Consider the following 27,585-nt stretch of genomic DNA (forward strand, 5'->3'; position numbering starts at 1 on the left):
GTGCTATTCGGCAGAGGTTGTTCTATTCAAATTTTTCTGGTGTCATTGCTTTTCAGCAGTGATGTCTGAGTAAGCTGTTGATAATAGCTGATTATGAGCCTTTTTTATTTTTTCTTATACCTTGGTGTTGATGTATGTCCTGGTTTTGCTAAAAACAAGATCAGTTCTCTTTAGTGAATTTTCCTTTCAGCTAAGTTGCTCTCAGTACCTTTTAAGTAACTACACTTTTCTGAGTTTAGCTACATATTTTTTGAGACACTGTTTGTTCTGAACTGATGAGATGACCAATGTAATGAAGAAGCTGCTAACGTTCAGATTTATTACTATGGTAACCAAGGTTAACTGATAACGGGACATATTTGCAAGGAGGGGCGGACAGAACAGGTGACTAAAACTGACCAGCTGAGTATCCCATCCCGTACACATCATACACTCTATAAAAGAGGGAGATCACAAGGGTCTCGCTCTCTTCAACCATGGCTGCCATCTGACGAGGACCCTGCCACCCGTGCCTGTGATCCAAGGCCTGAGATCCTGCACTCCTGAATCCAGTTCTGGTTTGCTGTGAAGTCCAACTCAAGACTTCTGGGTGCCTGCCCTGCAGCTGCTGGAGCCACGCCAGCTCCCAGCTCTGTCACCACTGGACGCATGCCAACTCTGCACTGGAGGGGTTAAATGCTGCTCTGCACTGGAACATTCAAGATCGATTTTGTATATTTTGCATAATTTTCTCTGTTTATTAGTAGCATTAGTAAAGCCTTTAAAACCTTTCCAACTTGAAATCTCTCTTCCTTCCTCCTTATCATTTTTTCCTATCTAAGGGGAAGGTGAGTGAGGGGGTAACAGAGAGCATCTGCCACAGTTTATTGTCTCCTTGCAATTAAACCTTAACAGATTTATTGGTGGCGCGCACAGGGATATAGAAGTCATATGGGGAAAGAGAAACTGTATGGGGAAAGAGAAACCATACAGGGAAGGATAAGAGAAACTGTACAGAGAAAGATAAGAGAAACCGTGAAAATGCATAATGACTGTGTTGAAGCCAATACAATTTTTTAGTGTTTCATGGTGCAGGAACCAAAGACACTTTCTCTGGGGTCTTAAAATGCAGATTTGGATAGTTAACGAGTTATTGTGTAAAAAAATAGATCAGCCTACAGATATTTTTGTCTTATGGCTTATGTGAACTAAGGATTACAATTAAAAAATGGTGTAGGACAATCTAATTATTCTAAAAATATGATTTTTCTTATTGTGAGAAGTGAAGCATAAACTGTCAAAGAACAAGACAGAAAAAAAACACATTGAACTCATTAGCGCAATGTATATCTCACAGAATATGAAAGCACTTTTTCAGCACTATCATATAAGTCAATTAGTGGTCCCTGTTTGTCAAATCCAGCTGTATCAGCCCAATAGCTGATAACTGCTTCTAGTTTAGCCCTAATTGATGCCAGTAGTAGAGTCCAAGAAAAAATCAATGAGTGTTGGCGGAATCAGGAGATTCTCATGTAAGCCTAATGAATTCTGGCAGACAGCATTTATGCAGTTTAAGAACAGTAATAAAGATGCTGAAAGCTTGAAACACTACCACTCTTACTGAGAATCTCTTTTCAGTAAAGATACATGTTATTGTGGCATTTTAAAAAGTACAATAATTCCTACTTTTGAATAATTTCTATGCTGATAGACTAATTTGGCGTTACTGAAAAGTTAAAGGGCAGTAACACAATTGTTATCTATGATAGAAACAATAATTTGGGGTTTTTTTGTACAGCAAAACACAGAACAAAAAAAAAAAAGTTGGATACAAGCAACATGGGTTTACTTCATTTACCATTTTGACATGTTTATTGCAATGCTTCATTTGCCATGTCTGAAAGATATTGTTAGGTCTGGTTCTGAATTGTTCTTGCTACATCATTCCTTCTTCAGCAAGCTGAGTGTAAAATTCTGCCAGATGAGCCTGGTAGCAATTATAGCATGATTTTATTACCCAGTGGTTTATAATTAGATATATTGTCAATTAAAAAATAAATGAATGTGTAACCCATTCTTTTGTTTTGGAGGAACATCTTTTTTATTTTATTTTTTTTTAATAAATTGTAATTGACCCTACAAAAAGTGAATTGTTCTGTCCTCTCTAGGACTGTCTCCATAAAGTACTGTGATTCAGAAAGATGCTTTTATGAGCCTCATCACTAAGGCGTCTGAATGTTGCAATGATTTTCCTTGCAGTGATTCTGTGATGAGAGTATTAGCTCTCTTCTCTAAGTAGGGAATTTAAGCACAGAAACAACTGAATTACTTGTCAGAGTAATTATCAAAATTATATTGAAACCTTAGAGACTAGCAAGTCCAATCTTCTGATTTTTTATTATTTTCACATGTGTTTTTTAATAAAAATAATAGCCTACAGTTTGATATTTTCTGAATTGATAAGTAGGGAGTTCTGTTTATGCTGAACAACATAGTAACTGAGAGAGGTGGGCAGATCTATGTACCTGGAAATGAAATAAAGGACAACTGATTAAATTTCTCTACATCCAGCCACTGCAATGCTCTTTAGGTTAAAGAGTTAGCTTCCAAGTCTATTCCTTGTCTTGACATCAATAACGTCAAATTTGTAACTGCAAGGTGAAATAAGCTCAAGGGAAAGAAGGCAGTGGAGAAAAGGACAATGCTGTCAACTCCTTGCTAGCCTGTTGTATTAATGGATCATCACACTAGATGAAAAATTATTAAAATTACAGAAAAAACAGACAATCAGAAGCATTGCGCTCATAATAATCTATCTGTATTATGCTTTATGTTTCTTCACTTGTGTTCCTTGGAATAGACTACTAACATGTTTCTTTAGGCCACCCAGCCCCAGAGACTGATTCTGAAGTAATGACTTCTTCAGTGTATTAAATAATTCTGACAGGTTACTCATTTTCTTTAATTATCTCCAAGTATCAGTAGTTAAAAGCTTGTAAAAAATAATTAGCCTATTGACATTACTTTTCATATAGGCTATATAAGATGATAAGAAATGTGTACTGAATTTGATCACATTTTATGCATTATACAGATTATTTTGTATTATTGGGGAAAATATAAAATGGTGTTATTTGGGAAGAAAAAGAGAAAAGCCTGCGACCTGCAACCCCTCTGTCCAATATCCACAAGAAACCAAAGATTCTTTCATTCTGTGTGGTTGTATGGCTTCTATTGCCGTATTGATGTTGGACAGTTAGAGTTAGATAGATATGCAGAAGTCATTTGCTTCAGTAGTTTATCTGTAGTGTTACTTTCCAGTAATGTAGCTCAAAATGCAGGAAAAATGTAAGTTACAAAGATAACTATAATTAAATTATGCAAGGACTTTGCAAAGCCATTGACATTGTATCATGATCATTTATTTAAACAGCTGAAAGTAATTTATAGTCTTAATATCCATGGGTGTTATGAACTAAAGGACTAGATGAATAAGGACTTAAAACAATGTCTACAAAGAAAGATAATGGTGATGTCTGCCTAAATGCTGCCAAGACCCCTGCACTACATTGTTACATGAAATATTGCAAATGTTTGCATTTTACATATAAGGAGTAAGGTTTATATCTTCACAAGAAGAAATAATATTTAAGGAAACACATTTTTTTATTTAGAATTGAGTTGTTCCTTGATCATATTCCTGGCCATCAAACTGTCCAAACAACTTTCAGCAAAGTTAAATGAGTCACTTCTGGGGACAAGACCAATATAAACATGTTTTTTTTTTATTTTCTCCTAGGTAAAGGAGAACATCTGTTACTGTCAGTGGTCCCCACAGAAGAATGTTTTGCTGCATTGTGTGCGAGGGGCCTCCAACTCAGAACTCTGTCCCTAGTAGATGCCAAAAACTGGGTTTTTAGAGAACAGCATAAAGTTAGAGAAAGCACAGTTCACCACGTTATTTCCAAGCCTCCAGGAAATTGTGCAGACATTGGTGGTGACTCTGTAGTTATTAGCCTTCAGCAGATAGATTTTTCATTAGTTGTTCACTGTCTTCTCACACACATGAAAAATTCTAATACCCACAGCACCCTGTGGCAGGAAGCTACTTGTTTTGGATTTACACATTTTGTGAAAAATCACTTCCTTTTCTTTGCTCTGAATGTGCCACCTGTTGGCTTTATTTGATGCCCCTCATCTTGAATTAGTGAAGGAGGAATTCCTCTCCCTTTAATCTCCCCATGCTGTCCTAGATATTATGGAAACCTATCATATCTCCTCCTCTTTCTCTCTTTTCCAGACTAGGGAATCCTACATAGTTGTTGCTCACCAAGGAGTCAGTCCAAAGATACTGATTGCCTTTGTATCCTTCTCTGTGCTTTTCCCACTTCCTTGGAAGACATGTCCTCTTTGAGACATGAGATAAATAATTCACACAGTTTGGAAGATACAGACTCATTAGGAATTTAGATACAAAGCGTAATGATGTTTATTGTCTTCTGCCTCTGCTAAAATTTTTTAACATCCCATTTGCTTTCTGTGCACTCACTGAACAGTGAACAAATGTGTATGGAGATATTCTAAAACAAGATCTCATTTGAGAGAGATTATGGTTTCCTCAGACCACAACATTTTATTAATGAAGTTAGAATTATTCCCATTCTCCTGTGCCATTTTGTATCAAATTTCATCTTTTATTTTAATCACTTTTCATAAGGTAGTTTTCCTGTTTGTTTTGTTGTTTCTGTTGTTGTCTCTCCCTTCCCCCACCCCCCATTAGGCCTTTGTCTTTACTAACTCAAACAGTTTAATCTGAAGAGTAAACCCTGTTACCTGGATATTCGCACCATTTCCCAGATCATTTATGATCATGGTAAACAATGTAGGCCCAAGTCTAAATCCTTACGGATACTAAATACAGCACAATAGTGTCCAGGATAAAACAGTCATATTTTTTTTTTTAGTGTTCAGTTAAGTATTTTCATGACACTAGGAGTGAATAATCCGTTATTGAAAATCTATTTTTTTTGGCAAGCAGTAATAGCAGTAGTTCAAAATTATCAATAGTAACTCTAGCTTACATGTTCAGGGACTGACATTTGAAATAAATACAACGTACACAAGGAAATAATCTCTGTAATTAAAGCTGGTGTAGAAGACAGGAATTTTTTTCCAAGCTTGGCTTTGTTCTCTCAACACATTTTTTTCTCTTGTTGTAATTTGAAGAACAACTACTGCACAGATCTGTTTAGACAAAAACCATTGCACTTCTGATGCATTTTTTTACTATTTAAGCTAACGTTATAACATAATCGATAACATTTTGGCAACCATCACTGAAACCAATAATTTCAGAATACAATAAAGTACAAGTATGTGAACTTAGAGGAAGAATAATGTCATCATTTACTTAGCTGATGGAAAATGTTAGTGCAGCAAGAAAACAGCTTGCACACTACAATGTCATGTTTGAGGAGCAGAAATCCTTTGCAATTCTGCTTTCTTGCTGTACCCACAGGAGTCCTACCAGTTCTAAAAGGACCAGGATCTCAACTGTCTCCGTTACTCTCTATCTACTTCTTTATTACTATAATTTTAGGATTTGTATAAAACTGCTCTCTCTTGCCATGTTCTCAAATATTTCTCTCAATATCATTCTGTCTATTCTATTTTAACCTGTTTTTCTCCTGCTTTTTCTACTCTTTTCATATTTTGCAGCACAGCAAGAATCAACAGGGTGTTGTTGTTGTTGTTGTTTTCTTAAATACATTTATGAAACAAAACCTTTGTCAGAAGAAAAATAAATTTAAGCTAGTAACAAATAATTAAAACTATATGAAATTTATTTTCAGCTGTATCAATGCTGGTGGACATTTTCTTCCTTCATTATTATGTCTTTCACCTTTTCTCCACCTTTTTTCATCTACCATGAGATATCAGCCCCTGGGCTGCGTGGAGAAGGGAAATGTCACCCAAAGTGTCAACTTAAGCTTCTTTCTCATAAGTTATCTTCTCTTACCTATATAGTTCTATAACATATATATCACTGCCGTGCAGTGGTCCTACAACGTGTGCTTCTGTATCAGAGTTTAAAAATAACACTGGAAGGAAAAGGGCAATTTTCAACCAGATTGCTTTTATGTTTGAGTTCATCTTCTACCCTCAGAAACAGCATGATCTCTGTTTTTTAAATGACTCTACAAAATTATTGGATTATTTCAGATTTTCTGATTTAATGTTTAGACTCAGTAAATGTTCAGGAACAAGTGGCAACGAAGAGAGAATTACACAGCTGACTTCCTATAGCAAAAATAGTTTCAATTATTAGGACATTCTCAAGTAATATTATTTCCTCTTGTCACATTCCACTCTTCTTTATTTAATCTTTTTTGACTTCTCAGTCATGTTGGATTTTACACAGGTTTGCATTTTGTTTGTTTGGTTTTTTTGTTTTGTTTTTGTTTTGTGTTTGTGTTGTTCTTGTTTGTTTGTTTGTTTGCATGTTTCTCTCTCCCAGGTAGAAAAATATCATTTACTCTGTTTTACACATAAATTAATATGCATGAAATACAAGAATCATTTATAAAAGCAATTTAATTCATCAGACTTCCACTAACACGTGGAAAATGTAAGCAAGCTTTTGGGTACAAAAGGCCTATCTCAAAGCAGAAGAGAAGCTGTGGAGCTCTAAGTTAACTTATAAGGTGGATTCATTGCTCAGAATTTAAATGGATATGTAACAGACCTTCTGTAAGGAACAGAGCAACTGTAGCATTTGCAGTAAAGTGGATATCAGGCACAGGGAAACAGAAAGAAGGATTAGGGGATGATTATCTTTAAAGGGAGAAGAGTCTGGTCATTTAGAGCCTGTGGGTCATGGAGGTGGATGAGAGAGAGAAAAATGGCACATGCTTCCAAAAAGGAGATATTGCGATCTCAAGTAGTTTCTCTTCCATTTCAATTGCAATTGATAATCTAATGTTTCACCAGGTCTAAATTCAGTTTTGAGTTGCAAGCACACGTAATACATCCCAGTGTCCAATCAGAGTATTGGAAATACTATGCCCAAGGCTGCAAGGTGAGTCAGCAATTCTCAGCCAAAATTCAGACTTAGATCAAACAAATTGAAAATTTTCCAGTTCTCTTGGATTGAAAGAGGACACTATGTCTCAGGGTTTTTTTCCATCTACCCAAGTCCTTAAAAATATTTTATAAATATTTTTTTAAATTATCCTTTCACATATTTCCTGGTTCAAATGAACTCCCTGCCCAGATGAAGCCATTTCTACAAAAAACATTCCAAACAAAACTACCATAGATATACAGCTTTCCCTTAGCAGTTTAATTTCTGTAAGCTCATTTGTATTTCTCCATTTGTGTAGGCAACACAAACTTCAGACACATGCAAACGTCATTAGGACCATCCACTCAGCTGTGTTCAGAGGTCTTGTGAGAGACGGTGGTTTCATGGGAACAGGACCGTCTCTGCAGGCTTTCAGTCTCCTGTGCTGATCACTGAATTCTCAGGCAATACAACCTGCTGTGTTTGAGAGTTTGAACTATTTCACCTTGCGACCTCCTTAGCAGTCCAGAACAATGACTCCAACCTTCTACCCTAAAATGTGACTTGCAGCTCAAGAACATCTTTCCTTTTTATTTTGATTTCTCTTCGTCCTGAACTTACTCTTTCTCCTCTCCCATGCAACCAATGAAAACATAGTTCTTATCTTTGTTTCCTCTCCAAATACCTCATATTATTTTCATCAATGCAAGGACCATAAGCAAAAGGTGTTGCTACTATCAGTATTTTGCTGCTATAAGCTAAGTAAATCAATAAACCAGTGAAGTCACTAGATCAATAAGAAATGTTCTGGTGCCTGTGAGTTGCTCATCATTACAACATGTGATGATGACACTAGGTTTTTATACAGCTTGTAAAAAGATTAGCTTGCAAAAATAAACATTAACTGCATCTCTGACTTGCTCATGGGGATTTTGCGTTTCCACTGCCTTCTCACACTTTCACATGCAGCGGTCGAAATTGCATTGTGTCTCACATGCTTTATGCAATATACAGGATGCAAAGCTTTCAAAGTCATCTCTTCCTTCACCACCCACACATAAGTGAGAGAGACAAAGGTCTCAGTTCAACATAGCAAGATAAGAAGTCTAGAGTTCTGACTCCAGTTGTGATTCTTCTCACACTCTCTTTACTATTTCATTTCTCCTCGTCAATTTTCTTATCTGTAATGAATTGTGACAATGTTTTTACTTGAAAATATGCATGGTAAAAACTCAGTCAGTCAGTTTAGTAAGCCAGGCTAATATGATCATGCCTGATCACACTTTAAATTATCATCTAAGGACCACTAAGACTCAACAAGAATTTCACTGTGATGTCTGTAGACAGGTGGGTATATGAATTCCTGTGGGTTAAAGATGTATTGAACAAGTTCATTCTCATAAATACTATTTGGAAGATCCTTCATATTAGAATAATCCAGAAATTAGTAATTGTCATGTCCTGCATCATGAGAGTCAAGTAACACATTACCAGTATTGGTCCCTGAAACAACTATCATTTCTTCAAAGATGGAAAAGATGTGTAAATGTCTAATGGAAATTATATACAGGTCTCTCTCTAATATTGTTATGTCAGTTGTGGGCATGGAACCTGATAAGCTAGAAAAAACCCTTATGGCAGCTTTAAATGAAATGTTACTTTGACCTCCTCAGCAGAAATCTAGTAGAAATGTAATTTTTTTAGAAAAAATCAGATTAATTAGGGTACAGTTATGAGCAGAAACTTAAGTGGTTTTTTTTGGTTTTTTTTTTTTTTCCCCTTCAAAGGGCATTAGCTTTCAAAATCACTGCACGTATTTCTTTTCCTTTAATTTTATTTTTTCCCTTCAAGTTAACCCAGTGCTTGAGAATGACACCAAAATGATAGTCATGGTACTGTAGATTTGTTTGTCTGAGAACAGATTCTCCACAAAGCAGTTGCAAAATTTCCTTCACAGACTGCCTTGTCATCCAGACACTCCTCTGAGAAGGAAAATAAACATAAAATCTGAGTGTGCATTCAGAAAGAGGCATTGATTTAAGCCTGATGAAAGATGGTCAACATTAATTTCATTATATTAAAAACTATCCACTCTAAAATGCATAAATAAATTCTATGTCCATATTTCAGATGCAGAGGATAAATTCCAAGGTTTCAGAAAAGCACTCAGTTCTAGTTGCGGATATAGAACTCTGCTTCCTCCCAATCAACACTGTTTCTGCCTTGATATAAGGGGAAACCACGGAAGATGACAAGGCTTTCTCAGGACTAAGTCAGATGAAAAATACTATATTTTTACATGCACCTTGTACTGCCATAGGGCACTTGTGATATTACATTTTTCATCTAGTGAGGATTATAACAAAAAAAGTAGTCGTTTGTATATGAGCATTTATAACGTAACGCAGATTTAAAGACTAAGATATTGCAAAACATATAGGTTATTCATTAGCAAGATAACATCTGGCAAGCTGAGAATATTTAGTTGTTGCACACTGGAAAACAGAAGAAAAAATGGCCATTACTTCAAAGAGGACTTTGCAATCTCTCCCTATGCACCCAGTCTGCATTCAGCACCATTTGCCACATGCCTGTCTCACAACCTGAGGACAACCAACAAATATCCTTACTAAGAGCAACTGCAGGTTTATAACATGGGAAAGATGTAATGCATTTGCACACTAGGAATGGAAGGACACAATTGTATTAATGGAAGTGTACTGTATGTATAACAACTAAAACTTTTTGTTAGTATAACAGTTAATAATTAAGTTGATGATTAGTTGATAATTAAGAACCTATATTGTTCTATTTTGTTCTCTTGAAGTTTGCTTTTATTATGCTGTTTCTTCATGCTGCTGCTGAAACACGACAATTTAAAAAGGTTACAGTAAGATTTGTAATGTTCTGGTGGAGTTACACCCCCTTGAGCTACCCCTGGGTAACGACAATTAAAACCGCAGCCTTGTTGGGACCTGCCTATGCTCAAGGACCTGATACTCTGTTGATTTTTGTCACCACACAGTGAGAACTGAACTTTAGCACCAAAAACAACAAGAAAAATAGAATTGTCGTGAGCTTTTTTGTCTTAATCCATACATGTGTTGTTTTGCATGGCCTTTTGAAGCTTCACAGTATCAGGAAAATACATAAAGCACAGCAAACTAAGTTCACAAGCGAGTCTTATTTTACAGCAAGACTTCCAGCATCATTTCCATTTGCATAGGTCACATACCAATTTTCCTTTTTACCTTGGGTCTGCTTACATGGATCTCTACTAAAGGGAGTTCTTTTTTTCGTTAATCTGTTGGATTTCTATAGCTCTTCCATATTACGCAAGGAGAGGATTTCCAACCTCTGATTTAATATTCAGGTTAAATGGCTTTTAATGTGTCAATATGAAGCACTATTTCAAGATCTCTGTGAGCTAAACTAATCCTCACCAGTTTCTAAACTATACTTTAATTTGCAATCTAACACTTCTTGAGATAGTCTTCTAAAAAGAGACATAAAATGAACTAAGTGTGTTGGCCAGTAACAGACGACATTTTGCTATAAATCTGCAGCTGGCTTCCAAAATTAACTATTCACCCCTAACTGTTTAGTGAAATTGTCAGCTGATTTAATAGACACATTAAACTCCCATTTATAAATTACCATGACATTATTGGTGCAGCAGTTCTATAACAAGTAATATAAATGCCAACGCACATGTCACTATATTGTGTCAGGCTATCATGTCTGAAAGAAGCAGCTGAAAAACCTTGTAATACTGGGTCACATGAAATATCTTGCACTTTATAATATACTTAATATCACTTCAAAGTATAAGACAGTAGCATTACAAAGAATTACTTTGAAAATAGATGGTTTTAAGTATAAAACATATTTATTTCTGCAATCAGGCAAGAACTCAATTCCATCTCATACCTCAAAAAATTTCCATGATTTCTAAAAATTCCATAAGATCTAAAAATATTGATTAGCTGTTGTTGAGTGTATTTCAGTATGTTGACAGTGGTTTGAATTTAAATTAGACATAGCTTTCACTATCTGGATTTAAAAGCACAGTTTCTGTAAAGAACTTCCATTTAGTGTTCTACCTTCTTGGAGAGCTTTTTTAAGAGATTAGACAAAAGAAAGAAGACATATGCAAAAGCTATCAGGTTCTTTTTTCAGGCAGATTGAAGAAAATCATTAATATAGACAAAAGAAGTTATAATAAACATCAAATTAATGATTAACAGGTAATTAATATTGTTTTAAAAATGGCATCTAGAATGAGTTGCACGATCCTGGAAGCAATTCTACTGATGTACTAACTAAAAAAAAAATCTTAATTTACTTTATACTTCACCACCAAGATCCTCCTGTATTTAATTTATTTATTAAGTATCAGTGGTATTAGTTTATGTTATCCTATTGATAAACATTACTATTGTGTATGCTACACTGCAACTAGACCTTTCCTCATACCTGAAAAGTGTCATTTCTGCAACTTGTAACAGATAAAAAAAGTCTTAATAGTTAAAAACATGCCAGGTAAATCTATGACATAATAAGTATTACTTTTAATTAAGATATCCCACTAGTTCTGAAGTTGCTTCTAAACTCAAATTCAAATGTATAAATAATAGTCAATTTTGTGCAAGAAATAATACTATTTTGGTAGCTTAGAAGTGATTCTAAATGGCTGCCCAGACTATCCTACATAAAGGAATAAAGACTAATGCATTACAGTGGTGCAGCAATAACATCTCTGACTTTCAAGGTAAAAAGCACAGCAATCATGTTGCCTGTGCTCCAACACTGAATGTGATCAGGGTCCTTGTTTTCTTCTGTGAATGGCCAAAACAAAGACATTTATTAGCGAAAGTGCAATTTATATCAACCAGACATCACAAAGTTGCAATTTTTCATTATGTGACCCCTCTTCCGACTGTAAAACAAACTCATTGTGTTATCTTTGTGATATAAACATACTGCTTTGTAAATGGTTTTGACTAATAAGTTTCAGTGCTTAATACCAGTACCGACGTGTGTAATATGTAAGTATATTTTTGCATTTGTGGCTGGTTTATCAAATAATCTACTTTGTTTGTTTGTTTGTTTGTTTAAATACAATCTCTACTCAGAATCGTTTCCTAGAAGAGTAGGAAGTAAAATTAATTTTCTGTGAATTTTATTTATGTTTAGAAAAATACACAGCACATTCTCAGTTTTTACATTAAAAAAGTTAAAACGTTATTAAAGTGGAAACCAAAGCATGATGCCCCATTTTTATGAATGGTGAACTGGAATCTTGCTGTCTAGGGAAGTGGCATTTGGCAACCCAGGAAATGAATTCCTGATCTCTTATTTTCACTGAGCATTAAACTGGAAATTAGACATAGCATGCAACGATATACTGTGCTACTATTTTTTTCAGCTCTCATTTTCAGCATTCCTTTATGAAAATTCTATTATCTAAATTCCCTCACACACCCCTTGAACAGTCGGCTATCAAATTACTTATGTCCTATTACAGAAACAATGGTCATATAATGAGAGAGAGAATTTGCAGAAATTCTCTGCATGTGTGAGTGTGCGTATCTGTACACAGAGTATAAAAGCTATAATGCAAGATTTTTAATTATGAAGCAAAAAAACATACTAGCAATACCTGCAAACAATCTGAACAATCAGAACTAAAAGCAAAAGATACTGAGACATAAGATCACAGAGCAAAAAGCAGGTGTCTTCATTAGCTGAAAACTGATTTGAAGTAACCATACCAATCACAGAAATGACTCTGCATTGTGGACTAGAGATTTCTGGTTTAAATATTTTCTCTGATATCAGTCTGACATTCACTGCTAAACATCAACTATGCACTATTACAGTAGATTCAATTAAAGTTACTTGTGCTTCACAAATTTATCTCAGATTTCAATTTTTTTGTTTGTTTTATTGCAAAGCCAAGGAGAAGGAAATAAACATACAAAGGTAGAAAGTAAATGTTTTAAACTTCTGCACTAAAAATATTAGTAAGGTCTACAGTGGCTATATGAGAGGTTGAATGGTTAAGAGTATGAACAGAGGGAACTCTGGCCGGTTGAGGAAGATTCACCCCATCAGAAACAAGTACACATTTATAGCACATTTTACTATTTATCTGTGTTCTTGTAAGTTTAAAAGAAAGAAAAAAAAATTACCTTTCCCACATACTGAGGTTCAGAGCCCATGTACTCCTCCAGCACAAAAAATTGATTCCACACCCAGCCTCGTTTGACTCGCTGGGCAGATGATCTCCTCCCTGGCACTTGGACAACATTTTCTCTTGGCTCTGCTTCTAAACTCTGTTGTGGTTGTGGATGTAGTGGCGTTAGGAGACCTCCATCAAACAGGACCCAGAGAAGCAGGGATAAGCAGTTCCTTGTAAGCATTGGCAATGGCTTCTCTACAGCAAGTAATAAAATCTCCAGCACTTAATGCAGAGCAGAGGAATCCAGGTTTGAGGTGCCTGTGGCCTCCACCACTTAGCTTCTGATTTTATTGCGGAAATGCTAATGCAGGCATTAATCCTTCTGATGACAAGGTTTTTGCCGCATTAAATTCCATCTAAAGGGACCTATAAAAGAGATTTACATGGCAACATCAAATTACATAAAACTACATTGAAGCGTTCATCAAAATTCTCACACCCAGTTAGTTTCTAGAGACAGAGAAAAAGGCTACAGCTTTTAAAGATTTTGATAGTACTGAGCTGCTATAGAACACTGTGCAGTTATTACAGGAATAGCTCATTCTTGCTCTGGTTAGCATTACCTTTGTCTGAGGACAGGGCTGTAGCCTTTGCATTATGATCCAGTTATCAGGCAAAACAGTTACCCATCAGCGATGTAAAAAATATTTACTCTGGATTCACATGGAAAATACCAGGGCAGAGAGGACCCACTCTTCTATCCTACTATCCAGAGCAGGAATGCTTAGTTTTTTGTCTCTGTGAATAAACCATCTTGGAAGCATCCCCTTCTGTCTGTGTGTGGACTAGGACAAAGTTTATACTGAACCTGAGACTTTGGAATATAGGTTCGTATTAATTCAATGAAGAATACAAAATGGGAAATAGTGCCCACACAGTTAAATGCTGCAAAGCTGCCAAGGCACAGCAAGAAGTCCATGACTGGCATTCTCTTCTCCTGACAAACCTTGTATCTAAATGATAGCTGTTCTGCTCTTCAGGACAATTGTGAAAAGTACATTAAGAAATTCAGTCCTGATGTATGGAGAAAATGATAGAACTGCAGTCAGTGTAGAAAACGAAAAAATAAAGAAGCCAGTAAGGTAAGACAGTGACATTCATTTATACTGACAAATGCCAGGTACACAGATTAAAAATAAATCAGTGCTAACGAACTCCAGGGCCGAGACAGAACTATCACATCAAGGTGACAATTAAAACTGTGGTGATCCTTGTAGCAGCCAAATGCCATCAGCAAAGAAAAAAACAAACCAAAACAAAACAAGCAAAAAAAACCTAACAAAACAAAACAACTAAGAGTAGTGTTGTGCTCTCACACTGCTCTGTTTATACCAGTACAGACCATCCTAACAGAAACACAGACAGGAAAATATATAATGTTTTCCAGTCACAGTATAATTAACAGAGGTGCTTTATTTTTGCATTTATGAAATACTCTGATTCAATGCCTGCGATTAATAAAATCACAGTGCTAAAGGATGTAAATATTTAAATATAAGGGGTATAAATATTTAAATATTATGGAGTACAAAACAATTTCAATAAAATGTCGCTCCAGTTGTTATTTCCACCTTTGTGCCAAATTCAGCAGCAATAAAATCTGGTGAAACTTCGCACTCATGCTATCTAAAAATGTTGTAACCCAACCCCAATAAAGACACCGTGAAGACTGTTAATTCTACGGAATATGTTCTGAAATAAAGGAGCTATTTGAGAATTTAGAATTACACAATAAACAAAAACACAACATCTACATTAATATTTGGGTGGGCAGCAGCAAGTGTTGAGTCAACATGAAGATGTTAGTGTTTATTTTTCCCCAGTCTTCCAAGCTATTGATCTTTCTTCTAATAGAGAGAAGGCTTAATGGATTTCATGAACCTATCCTTTCCTATGCTGGTTCTGATGCAGGTGTTCAAGCTGAACCCTCACACTTTCATAAGGTCCAGGACATCTGTTTAACGAATACACTTTCCCTTCCCATGGCTCTTCTTCATTAGGGGTGAATGACTGGCAGGCTGCACATTGCACTAACATGATTAGAAGGTGATCAAAGTTGTTTTTGACAACTAACATTTCCATAAACCACAGTTCTATGCTAACAAAATTGAAATCCCACTGTGGATTGAAGACTTCAGAATACATTCGTAATCTTGTCTCATTAAGACCTACAATTTAGGAAATAAGTGCCAGCCTACTCTATCGTTTTCTGGTTGTCAAGTACAAGAAATATTACTTGTAGGATTTAAGATGGATCTACTTTCATTTTAAAAACAAAAATACAATTTATATCATTATGGAATTCACCACTTTGTAAGGGCCATATCATGTCATTGAGTTTTAAGCAGAAGTTTCTACCAAATCAATAAAAAGTGTTCTGCTTAAAAATCAATGACACAATATGGACCTCAGAAAAGAAGAAATAGTAAAGTGCCTAACCACATATATTTTTCATTTTCCAACACTGCCAAAAGTTATATTTTCCTTATTAATAATATTATTATTCTCTGTAACAATAGACAACATAGAAATTCTTATTTGTTAGGTACATGCTGAAGTATCTAAACAGAAAGGATTTATAATTGTGAGCCCAGAAAACTCAAAAAGTTTTGAAGAATAAAAAAAAACAATACTGGACTTGGTACTCTAAATTTCAAAATTTTCTGTTCTGATTAGAAAGGCACTAATAAATATATAATAAATAATTGTCTAATTCAGGTACTAATGAAAAAGAAAGTTTAAGAAGTGGGAAAATGGTATCTACTGCAAGCGAGTGTTTTAATTCTACCTTCTGAAAGGATTAAAAATGAGGGAAGAACTATCTGCTCATGATCTTTTAAAAGAAAAAAAAAAAGTTTTTCTAAGTTGTGCTCAAGACATTTCATTTGTTTTTTTCATCTAGAGCAGAATATTCTTAAGTACAATGGGTACAAATTTCTCACTTTTTTTATCATTTGTATTCTATGGATTTTATTCCAGCAAAGAAACTTTAAGACAGGACTCTACCATACTAGAGAACCGCACTCAATATTAACAAATTTGGTATGTATTATCAGCTTCATTTATTTAACAGCTCACATGAATTTTTGTACTTCTCCCTTTCCATGTTTTCAACAGTATGTAACATTAGGTTCAGACTGTTTTCATGCATAATTCGGTTCCAAGACTTCCAAACTCCTGTGTCTCTCTTGATCCATGATTGCAGGCTGCATGCCGAGTTTTTATGCCAAAATCATAGTGACCACAAAACATGGGATGGGGGGGGGGGGTGGGGAAGGGGTAGAGTGGGAAAAGGCAAACAAACAAACAAAACCTGCAAGTATCCTTTTGAATTGCCTAGCCATTGATGGGTGCTGGAAGCATGGAAGCAAACAACATAATGAAGTGGTGGGATAGTCTGATTCACAAACCCCAAAATCACTATGTTTTCAATCTAACTATTATACCAGTGCTCTTTGCTGAGGACTTTGTGTACATTACAGTTCTCCCAGCAGAGCTCTGCCTCTGGCCAGAGATGTCAGTCAGGGAGCTTTTAAAATGTTATACAGCACCAAAAGTAATGCAAAGAGATTGGAGGACGTCAAGGAAAGGAGAACAATTCCCCCTCAGCTGGAAGGTTAGTAGCCAAGTGCAAAACATAGAGCACTTTAACCCCTTTTCTGTCAGCCTCCTGGACTGCCTTCCAGAATGCACGCTGCAGAGTCAGGAAAGAACAATGTCAGTGCTTGCTTCATTCACTACAGCTTCAAAAAGCTGATAAATGGGAGGGTCAGAGAAAAATGGAAGGCTAATGGATGTTGCAGTACAGGGTTGCAGCACAGACGCCCTTATCAACTACGAAAGAATTCACCATGAAAATATTTATTTTTATTTTTGTTTTAAAGGCAATTAGATGCCAATAATTGAGAATCCAGTACTTTGGCACTCAGAAGAATGGCTCCATCTTTCTGGTGTGTAACATCTGAGCAGAAGGAAACTCAGGCAGAGGTTCTCCCCCTGCTACCTCTTCTTCCCCAGCATTTTATTGCTGGTTTTGAAGGAAGCCTGGTGGAAGTGGTTTGGTAGAATTTATTTAACAATACAGCTGGAACTTGTACAGCAAGTCAAAGGTTAAGACTGATATTTAGTCTATGTTTATTGTTTTGCATTTTCTTTTTAAGATATGTATTAGTCTTCCAGCCAGGGTACCTAAACTTGTCTTGATGCGCTTATGTTGTCATATACTCATTAGACATTTAAATCTAACACCCTTGTATACCTCTGCCCAGAAAACTGCTATGAGGACTAGGAGATAAGGATTTAGAAATCCAGTTAGAACATTTAGCCACAAGGAAGGTACTATATTTCCTCAATTTTTTTAAAGGAATTATTTCCTCTGGTGCTCATAAAGAGATACTAATGAAGTAAGAGTTGTGCACAAACATGCACTCTCAGTGCATCTCTTCCCCGTATAATATGGAAGTAAGTAAGGCCAGATTTTTCTTAGGTCTTGTTATTTTTCAAGATTAGCTATTGCTGGTCATTTCTTCAGACTGTTTATATGGATTTAAGTACCTTTATGTGTGACTTAATTAACTCATAAAGAAAGCTACAGCGGGAGAGCCTGTACAAACTTACTCCCACACAAGCTTTTATACACTGGGACTACATTTCTTCGTTTCCTCAGTTTGAAAAAGTGAAGTGACCCAGCAGCAAGCATGGACAATCTGTTTAAACATGATAATTAAGAAATCTTGTTCATATTTACCCTGTCCCCAAAACTGCAGGCTTAGAAACTCATGAAATGCAAATGATACATTAAATATCACTACTGAGATTATTATTGAGAATAACAAAATATGGCATAAATGGTGTTCCTCCAATAGTTTTGGTACTGACCTGGGTGGATTATACTGCCATTAATCTAAACAATCTAAGCAAAGGAATGTTTTCAAAATAGCAAAACTTATGCATGCCATTACTGCTGCAAACCAAAGAGACCCATGACACTGCAGACACAGGTCACCTCACCAAGCTTGGCAAAGATTATCCCTTCTAGAGAGGACAGCCATACATCTTCTGCAATAACTGCTACACACATAAGGGTTGATTTAGAGAAGTCTTTGAAAGGAAACTTTAAATGATATTTGATCTTGTCACAGTTTAATCCTAGCAGGCAGCTCAGCCCCTCCCAGTCCCTCCCAGGCCCTGCAGTGGGAAGAGAATCAGAAGGGTAACAGTGAGAAAAGTCATGGGCTGAGACCATAACAGCCTAAAGTAAAAGCTGCACACACAAGCAAAACAAGGGATTCATTCACCACTTCCCATAGGCAGGCACATGTTTAGTCATCTCCAGGGAAGCCAGGTCCATCATGTATAATGGTTACTTGGAAAGACAAACATCATCACCCCAGATGTTCCCCCTTTCCTCCTGCTTCTTCCCCAGTTTTATTGCTGAGCATGATGTCATATGGTATTAATATGCCTTTGTTCAGTTGGGTTCAACTGTCCCAGCTGTCTGCTCCTCCAATTTCTTGTGCACCCTCAGCTTCCTACCTGGTGGAGTGGTGTGAGAAGCAGAAAAGGCCTTGAAACTGTGTAAGCACTCTTCAGCAATAAGGAGAACATCAACACTGTTTCCATCACAAATCGAAACCAGAACACCATACAAGCTACTATGAAGAAAATTAAGTCTATCCCAGCCAAAACCAGTGCAGTACCTACTTGGATCAGACTGCAGATGCACTTCTGTCACCTGCAGACAATCAAGAAACAGTAAAGCTCCATGAAGCATTCAAAACTGTCTTCAGTTCAGCAAAGCTGATAATTGCACCTGCATGAATGGAGGGAATTTGCTTACTGACAAAGTATCTATTATTCACTGATGGGGAAAACATCTCTGCAGCCACCTGAATCATTAATCTATAGCAACACAGAGAATGCTTTTGCTTATGTGAAGCAACAGCTAATGTAAAGCAACCACCTTCCTACCTGTAAAGACGTTTGAAAAAGCTTGGCAGTACTGTAAAATGGTCAGTCCATGACAGCAAGAAAGCCAACTAAGATCTACAACTGTGGGTATGCTGTAATAGCTGACCATCTAACATCACTTCTCTGCAATTTCTTGAAACAAGAAAACACACCAACAGAAAAAAATGTTTATGCTGTCAGTATGTATTAAAATTAACTGCTAATGCATTTGAGATAATATATCTTGTGGTTAAAGGAATGGTAAAGGATATAGAAAACCTCAGTTCATCTCTCACCTCGATATGTTTTCTTTCTCAGATCTTACACGAATCAGTTAGGCTGATATTCTCAGAGGCATTTAGTTAAAGAATTCCCAATTGATTAGACTCTGGATCTCCACATATCTTTGTGAGCTGAAGTTCCCTGAGCTTCACAATCTATCTAGACCCCTTGGCAATAACAATAACTCCTTTTTCCACCTCATCTTTTTCTAGTTAAGGTAGGAGCTAATTGGTAACAACAAATTAGAGGTTAGGAGGAAGTTTACAAGTGAACAGATTAGAAACCTCAAACTACCAAGGAGAGTAATTCTCAGTCTCTCTGTGTTTCAAGTTGGAAAAGTTTCAACAGAGTGACTGAGTAAGTCCCACCTCTGCAGCCACAAAACCCATTTGGCAAATGTAACATCTGAAATCCATGCCAGGCAACTCTCATGGGCAGGAAAAAAAAAAAAAAAAAAAAAAAAATCTGTTTCTACCAGCTAAGAAAACAACTGACTTACTGGGGTCTAAACATTATCCAAAACAGTCACTTCTTTTTCTCCCTTTCTGTGGGACACAATAAGATGTAGAAACCTAGAATGGCTCTCTAGCTGTATAGATTGACCTCTCATGAAGTTGAACATCTGAATCTTAGTCCCTACTTCAGTGGTTGTCCATATGAAGTTGGTAATGAACAGGAGGAACAGAAAATAAATAACCTATGCCAACCCCAAATATTCTGTAGTTTAGTGATGAGTGTACTCTGATAGACTGAGAGAAATATAGGAAGAAAACACAGAAATGGAAGATGAATCTTAGTATTTCTGGAAGACATATGTCATCACCTAGGGGAGAACTGTACGAACTGAACTACTGAACAACAAGCAGAGGACAGCCTTTTTCTTCCAATAAGGTGATTTCAGCTCTCCTTTGTTAAATTCTATTATGAAAGTCCCCAAATCCTAATATTTCATGTCAAATATTGTGCTGGATACAAAGTAATTAATTATTCAACTTGGCAAGAAAAATACGAGTTTGATTAAGGCTAGGATTTTTAGATTTGACTGCCAAAGCCACCCTTTTTATTCAATGGTTATTTGCAGAGCAGTATTTTCTATACTGAGTTAAGAGTTCAATTCCAATTTCAGTTATGACTATAGATATATGGAATTATGGCAATATTGATCTGGAATACCCTATTGAGTTTTTACTGGCATAAATCCAAAGTGAGATGAGAATGATGTCCCTGATCTTTGAGTATGACTGTTCTTGTAGCAAATTCATAGGAATTTTGCTAAAAAGATATATTACAGCACAGGAAACAGGTCATATACCAATATCCGATAAAAATATTTACGAAGTGCCTGATGTTGGAGAAGAGTATAATTACATTTGGCATTTCTAAGCATTACAATAATAAATGTATTATAGCTCCACAGACATGCTTTAAAAATAAGTACTGGATGTTGTCTACCTTGACTTGCAAGGCTTTTGACACTGTCTAACAACATTCTCATCGGCAAGCTCAGGAAGTGTGAGCTGGATGAATGCATGATGAGACGGATCATGAAGTGGCTGGATGGCAGAACTCAGAGGGTTGTGATCAACAGTGCAAAGTCTGGGTGAAGGTCTCTAATTAGTGGGGTTCCCCAGAGGTCAGTATTAGGTCCAGTCCTGTTCAACCCGTTCATCAATGACCTGGAGGAAGAGACTGAGTGCAACCTCAGCAAGTTTGATGATGATAACAAACTGGGAGGAAGGACTGACACACCAGAAGGTTGTGCTGCCATCCAGGGAGACTTGGACAGGTTGGAGGACTGGGCAGAGAAGAACCTAATGAAGTTCAACAAGGGCAAGTGTAGGGTGCTGCACCTGGGGAGGAATAACCCCAGGTATCAGTACAGGTTAGGGGCGGACCTGCTGGAAAGCAGCATTGCACAGAGGGTTGACCATGAGTCAGCAATGTGCCCTTGTGGCCAAGAAGGCCAATGGTATCCTGGGATGCATTAAGAAGGGTGTGATCAGCAGGTTTGAGGGAGGTTATCCTCCCTCTCTACTCTGAGCTGGTGAGGCCACATCTGGAGTGCTGTGTCCAGTTCTGGGCTCTCCAGTTTAAGAAGGACAAGGAGTTACTGGAGGGAGTCTAGCGGAGGGCTACAAAGGTGATTAGGGGTCAGAAGCATCTTTCTTATGAGGAGAGACTGAAGAGTTGGGTCTGTTCAATCTGGAGAAGAGAAGGTTCAGAGGGCACCTTATTAATGCTTATAAACACCTCAAAGGTGGATGTCAAGAGGATGGGACCAGACTCCTTTCAGTGGTGCCCAACGATAGGATGAGGGGCAATGGGCACAGACTAAAGCATAGGAAGTTCCATCTAAACATGAGGAAAAGCTTATTTACTTTGAGGGTGACGGAGCACTGGAACAGGCTGCCCAGAGAGGTTGTGGAGTCTCCTTCTCCGGAGATGTTCAAAACCCGCCTGTACACATTCCTGTGCAATCTGCTCTGTGAACCTGCTTTAGAAGGTCCCTTCCAATCCCAACCATTCTGTGATTGGCTTTCTAGCATTTAAAATGTGATTACTTAATAGAGTTTGGTAACATAACAAAATCAAATGATACATACTTCCACAAAAAGTGTACCTGTACAATGGTGAGAGTTATAATGAAAGAAAGAAATATAAAAATATGCTGTGTGAGTGCAAAACAATAAACCAGTTGAATATACAACTTCTTATATATATTGTGTCAGCTTTGTCATCATTAGCTACAGGAGACAATTTATGACTCAAACACAAGCCACTGAGCCATCATCCTCTACATGGAAAATTATTGTGTCTGACTGAAAAATATGCTTGGTAATATTGGGTAGGTAATTGTTAAAAAAAAAAAAAAAAGCTGAAACTTTAATTATATAAATTAAAATAATTCACTCAATGCACAAAGCTCCATGGTTCATTGAACTCTTGACAGTTAATTCAGGTAAAATGAAATTTTCACTACAGGTTAAAAATTCATGTTTATTGTGGTTAGATTAAGTCCAGGACAGTACTAGTCTGTAAATATATCATGCAGATCTACAGTTTAATTATCAATTAAAATTAAGAAATGGAATGTCTCAGGACAACACAAAGTCTACTTTTGGAAGATGGTCAGATGACAAAGTAACATCACTAACTTTATTTTTGTTCTGTCTTGTATCATGTTGTGTTGGTCTTGTCTCAGAAAAGTACTATGGTGAATGTATAATTACTTTGTCAATGATCTAGAATTTTTATTTTTTAAGAATTATAATAATTTTCATTTCTGGTAGGAATCTGTCGATGTCAATGCAAACGTGGAGAATCAGGAAACCAACCTTCATTCTACCATCCTGTGTTTTTCTGAACAAATATATGTGATGGGAGAGAGAAAGGTAAACTAATCAACCTATCAAACCACTAGTAATATATTGACAAATCTCAGGCTGTAGCTGAAACATATTTATAATTTTGTAAGTAACACAGGATATTAAAACGAATGTGCTCTGTAACATAACTTTTTTTTTTTTTTTACTTCTTAGGGTATTTCTGTTTTTTCCTAACCTGTCAAAAATTATACCAACTACTTCAGGTAAAACACTTTCTGCTACTGCTCAGACTGATTTTAGTAAATTTGATATATCTCATAGTTTCTTCTGTTAGAAGGACTACAAAAATATACTAAATTACATAACTAACTGAAGGACATGTATTATAGAATGAGTTCTTGCAGGTATTTGTTGCTGTATTTTGTATATAATGGCACAAATATTGCTTAACACAAACTTGGTGTATAACCTCAGACACTTAAAATTGAAAATATGGGTCTTCTCTTGCCAATTATTGTGATTTGGATAAAATAAATTGAAATATCCCTGTCTCCCTCACCATAGTATTGAGAAGTATTTAATCCTTAATATTCCTTTCCATAATAGATTGTCGAAATCCCTAACTTGACTTGTTCTTTCTGGTAAATTTTTACATTTTTGAGCTTCTGAAATGTTAGTAGATTTGTGCTAAAAGTATTGAATTATGTAATTTCAGAGAATGGCAGCCTCCTCAGGAAAGCATGACAGACAATGGTTTTGCCCAAGGACTTTAAAGCTTTTAGTCTTATGAATATTAACAGGTAATACCGGAGATAACAACATGGAGAGACAATCCATGGATTTTCTTAACTGTGAGAACATTCAGCTCAGGTCTGTCAGTATTCTGGAATCACGAATTTACACTTGTCTTACACCAATGCTCAGTCATAAGCAGAGCATACACTTAGTAATTTATCTCTTTTTACAACTTGTTTTGGCTTGTTTTTACCCTACCTAGGTATGCTCTGTTAGGAGTCCATGACACTTTTCTTATTATTTATGAACTAACAAAGAAATCTTTCATCGGTTTTAAAATATTAGAAATAGTAAGACTAGGGCTTCTATTTCTGTTCTTTAAAACCATTTGTTTTGCCCACCATTACAGCATGGGAATAAAAGGTCATCACAGCAACTGAGGTGGTTCAACAGTTATTCTTTCTGGAGACTACATTCACCTATAAATAAATTCAGCCAAAGTAATTGTCATCTGTTTTTTATTGTTCAGAATCAGATGTGTTTCATGAAAACTCACCAAATATCAGAGTTGTCTGTGAATAGCTAATCTCAATAAACCATTCATGAAACCTTTCACTCAAGTAAAACCTTCCACTTCTCAGTCAATCTGGAAGTGTTCCCAAGCTAAGCCAGTGACTAAACTCAGAGATGTTGAAAGCAACCACAAGTCATTTTGTGTACAGTCTCTAAAAAGATAAATCAACATTCTTGTCTAACTTTCATCTTTATAAATACTCACGTCCCTTGTGTGCAACCATTCATTTCACAAATTTAAGACTAATGGATTAATTTTGTAGCAGATGCTTGCACTGAATTCCAGTGATTAAGGTTGAACACAGACAATAGATGAAGAGGTTCAAGAGGAAACAGAGCGCTCATTTATTTAACACTACTGCAGGCTTATCTTTCTTGATGAGAGAAATAAATGCAAACCTCATTTGTGAAAATAGTTTTCCTTTCAGATTCTTTCTTACCCTTCCAAATTTTAAATTAAGAGGACAAGAAAATAATATATTAGGAGAGAAACAGGTCTTGATATCTGTATAAAACCCACACTCAGCAACATAAATTATTGAAGCCTTCTTCTTACTGACCCCTTTTTCCCCCATATGGTACACAAGTGGGCTTCTATTGATTGGTATGAATGTATTTCTATAATTTCAGTCATACAAGTACCTGTTTTAATTTAATAAACTACAGGTAAGTATTCTTCTGTCTCTGTTTTGTTCTTCATACATACATGCCCCATCTCCCAGCATTACAAAAAAATACAGGAAATAGACAACTTTAAAAACGAAATCCAAAATCTCATCAATCTTTGAAAGCTTATTTACTTTTTTTTTTTTTTTAAAAAAAAGGTAAGAATTGAATGTCAGCCCTCCTGGTTGTGTCCCCTCCCAGCTTCCTGTGAAAATTAACTCTATCCCAGACAAACCCAGGACAAATAAAAAATATATATTCTTATTATTCTTATATTCTTATTATGTTTTTCCTTTAACATTCTGCTTTCAAATACTTTAATAGTCAGATAAAACAGTGTTAATTAAAATTAAACACACATTTCCAAAAATTATTTCATTCAATATCCTCAGTCTTCATAAAAAGCAGAGATTTATTTTACTTTTGTGCTTGAAATTTAAAGAAAGTTTTTCTCTTATTTTTATCTGAGCTCCCTCTATGCTGCAGTAAAAGTGCAACTGTGTAGAGGATAGGTGGTTTCTGATTTATATAACTTAGTTCAAGACATTTATTTTATTTTTATATTAGGTATAAATTTGTCTATTGAAACTGTTGTTTCAAAACTGTGGTTTAGATAGGAAATCGATAATGCCTTTTTAAGGTTAAGCTCAGCGAAACAAAGTGCTGAAAGAAGTCCCTGATGAAGCTGCACCTCAGCTGAACTCACAAAGAACAGCATTATGGAGAGAGGATAATGTCATACCTGCAGTATTATAGATTGCAGCCAATCAATCAGATATATTATAATACCTAAGGGCACAGTCCTTTGGTACTAAAGAAATACTTTCAAGCCTCAAGGTAGAAAGATTGATACATTTAGTCTGGAGCAACCTAAATCAAATACTTCCCTGAAATTAGTGAATTAACCTTCCCAGAGGACACAAGGTAGAAATGGAGTACTGGCCGAAGGCTAAGCTAGAAGGTTAATACTCTGCACTGAAAAAACATGGTGGCAACTGTTGCCTTGGTGGAAATAAACATATATTTCCCCAAAGTAATCTCTGATGTGTGAACCACTGTGTAGTTTTGCTCATCACAGAATCACAGAAAGGTAGAATGGGTGGGGTTGGAAGGGATTTCTTGAGTCCACCTAGTCCAACTCCCCTTTTCAGTCAGTGACAGCTACAGCAGATAGGCAGCTACTTTCTCAGGCACTTAGATGAGACTGACTTAACCTTCCTGAAGATACAGGCGATATTTGTCGCTCCCACAACATTCATAGATGCAACTAACAGGTTGTTAAAATACCAACCTGGGTGAATCTTCCTTGCCCTGTTCATTAGGACCAGGTGCTTCCTGGTTTTCTGGAGTTTGAAAGCCTTGTCCACAAGCACTGCAACCAAGTCTTTTTAATGAAGATGGCTATTGTTGTTCATGCCAAGCCAGTAGATAAGCCACAATAAACTTTCTCATTTGCCATACTCTCTTCTTTTCCTCCTAGGAAAGAAATTTTTGAAAGTTCTGAGGAATTTTAGAGATACTTATGGTTCACTTTTCAGATAATATCCCATTTTCTTCTTTATAAATGCATTAGCCTCTATTTATTGTTACTAATACTTGCATCTGTTAACATGGGAGACAAAAATACAGCTGTATGTTCTATGCTTCTAAATAAAAGTAGTTTGATTTGTCAGAGCCACTATGGGCTCCAAGTACCTGGTGAAATCCTTAGAATGCTTTCAAGGAACAAGATATGCTCTGTACTCTAAAGACCTAGAAATGAATAGCAATAAACATGCAGATAGTTAATAGATATTAAATGCATCAAATAAAAGCTGTTTAGAAGACAGCATTTTGATCTAGTTTAAAAAAAAAAAAAATTAGAAGTTCACCTATGATATCTTAAATATTTACATGATTTTTTTTTCATATAAACCTCTAAATGTTAATGTTTTTGGACCATACCTTATCACAGATGTAATAAACTAACTTTGTTTGGTGACACAATTGTTATCTGCATAATATTCCTTTCCCTAACACTTCATATGTAAGTAAAGAAAGCTCAGTTTACACAGTGAGCTTTACAAAATGTAGCTGTAAATTAATAAATTTATCTCTCTAATATTCTCTAAAAATACTCATCTTCCTACCTTCCCTTACCAGAGATGGTAAAATTATTTCTCATAATTTTGTGATACTTTATTCAGAAATATAAAGTGAACAATTGAATCACCATAAAATTAAGTATTTGCTTTACTGGGTGCTAGTAAACTGTTAAATGCAATTGGTGGTATGAAAGAAAGTAAAAGGTTGTAGCTTAGAGAAATTCCAGCTGAACTGCTTTTATGACTTTGCCTCACTTTAGCTAAAATTTTCTCTGATGTTAGAGCTTTTCAGATCCCTGGGAGGGTTTTATCCCCAGGAAGAGTCTTATTTTCCATTTCAAAAAGAACTAAAACAATTCTTTGTTTCTACCCCTTTTGATACAGATATACTTTTTATATGGTTTGTGGTATTAAAGAGCATTAAACCCTAAACCTTGAAACTTGGAAATTTAATAAAGTTTTGCTTTTAAGACAACATCGACCATTACTGGCTTTACGATTTCTTTGGTTTTGCAGATGAATCATAATGCAACAAACTCATGTGATCAACAAGAGTTTTGCATTGATTGACTACTTGCAACCCTGTATACCTCAGCACCCATTAAGCTGTCAGATGTGTTTCCACCTATTTACCCACTGGTTTCATTCAGACACACAGGCAGAAAAGAATTTCGGGTGAGGGCT

General features: G+C 36.1%; 1 protein-coding gene across 7 annotated transcripts in view; it reads right to left on the reverse strand.

The window, feature by feature from the left end:
- The window catches only part of CDH12 (cadherin 12), a 577,123-nt gene that overhangs the window by 172,402 nt on the left and 377,136 nt on the right, over positions 1 to 27,585 (reverse strand). For 6 of the 7 annotated variants that reach the window (XM_071804496.1, XM_071804493.1, XM_071804491.1 and 3 more), the window contains one exon: positions 13,237 to 13,652. In XM_071804496.1, coding sequence (XP_071660597.1) covers positions 13,237 to 13,467 — 231 coding nt within the window. In that variant the 5' untranslated portion in view covers positions 13,468 to 13,652. Of the gene's footprint in view, positions 1 to 13,236; positions 13,653 to 26,108; positions 26,294 to 27,585 lie in introns of all 7 variants that reach the window. The other variant, XM_071804494.1, reaches the window with a different exon arrangement.

This window comes from Patagioenas fasciata, chromosome 2, assembly GCF_037038585.1.
Source record: "Patagioenas fasciata isolate bPatFas1 chromosome 2, bPatFas1.hap1, whole genome shotgun sequence".
NCBI classification, from domain to species: domain Eukaryota; kingdom Metazoa; phylum Chordata; class Aves; order Columbiformes; family Columbidae; genus Patagioenas; species Patagioenas fasciata.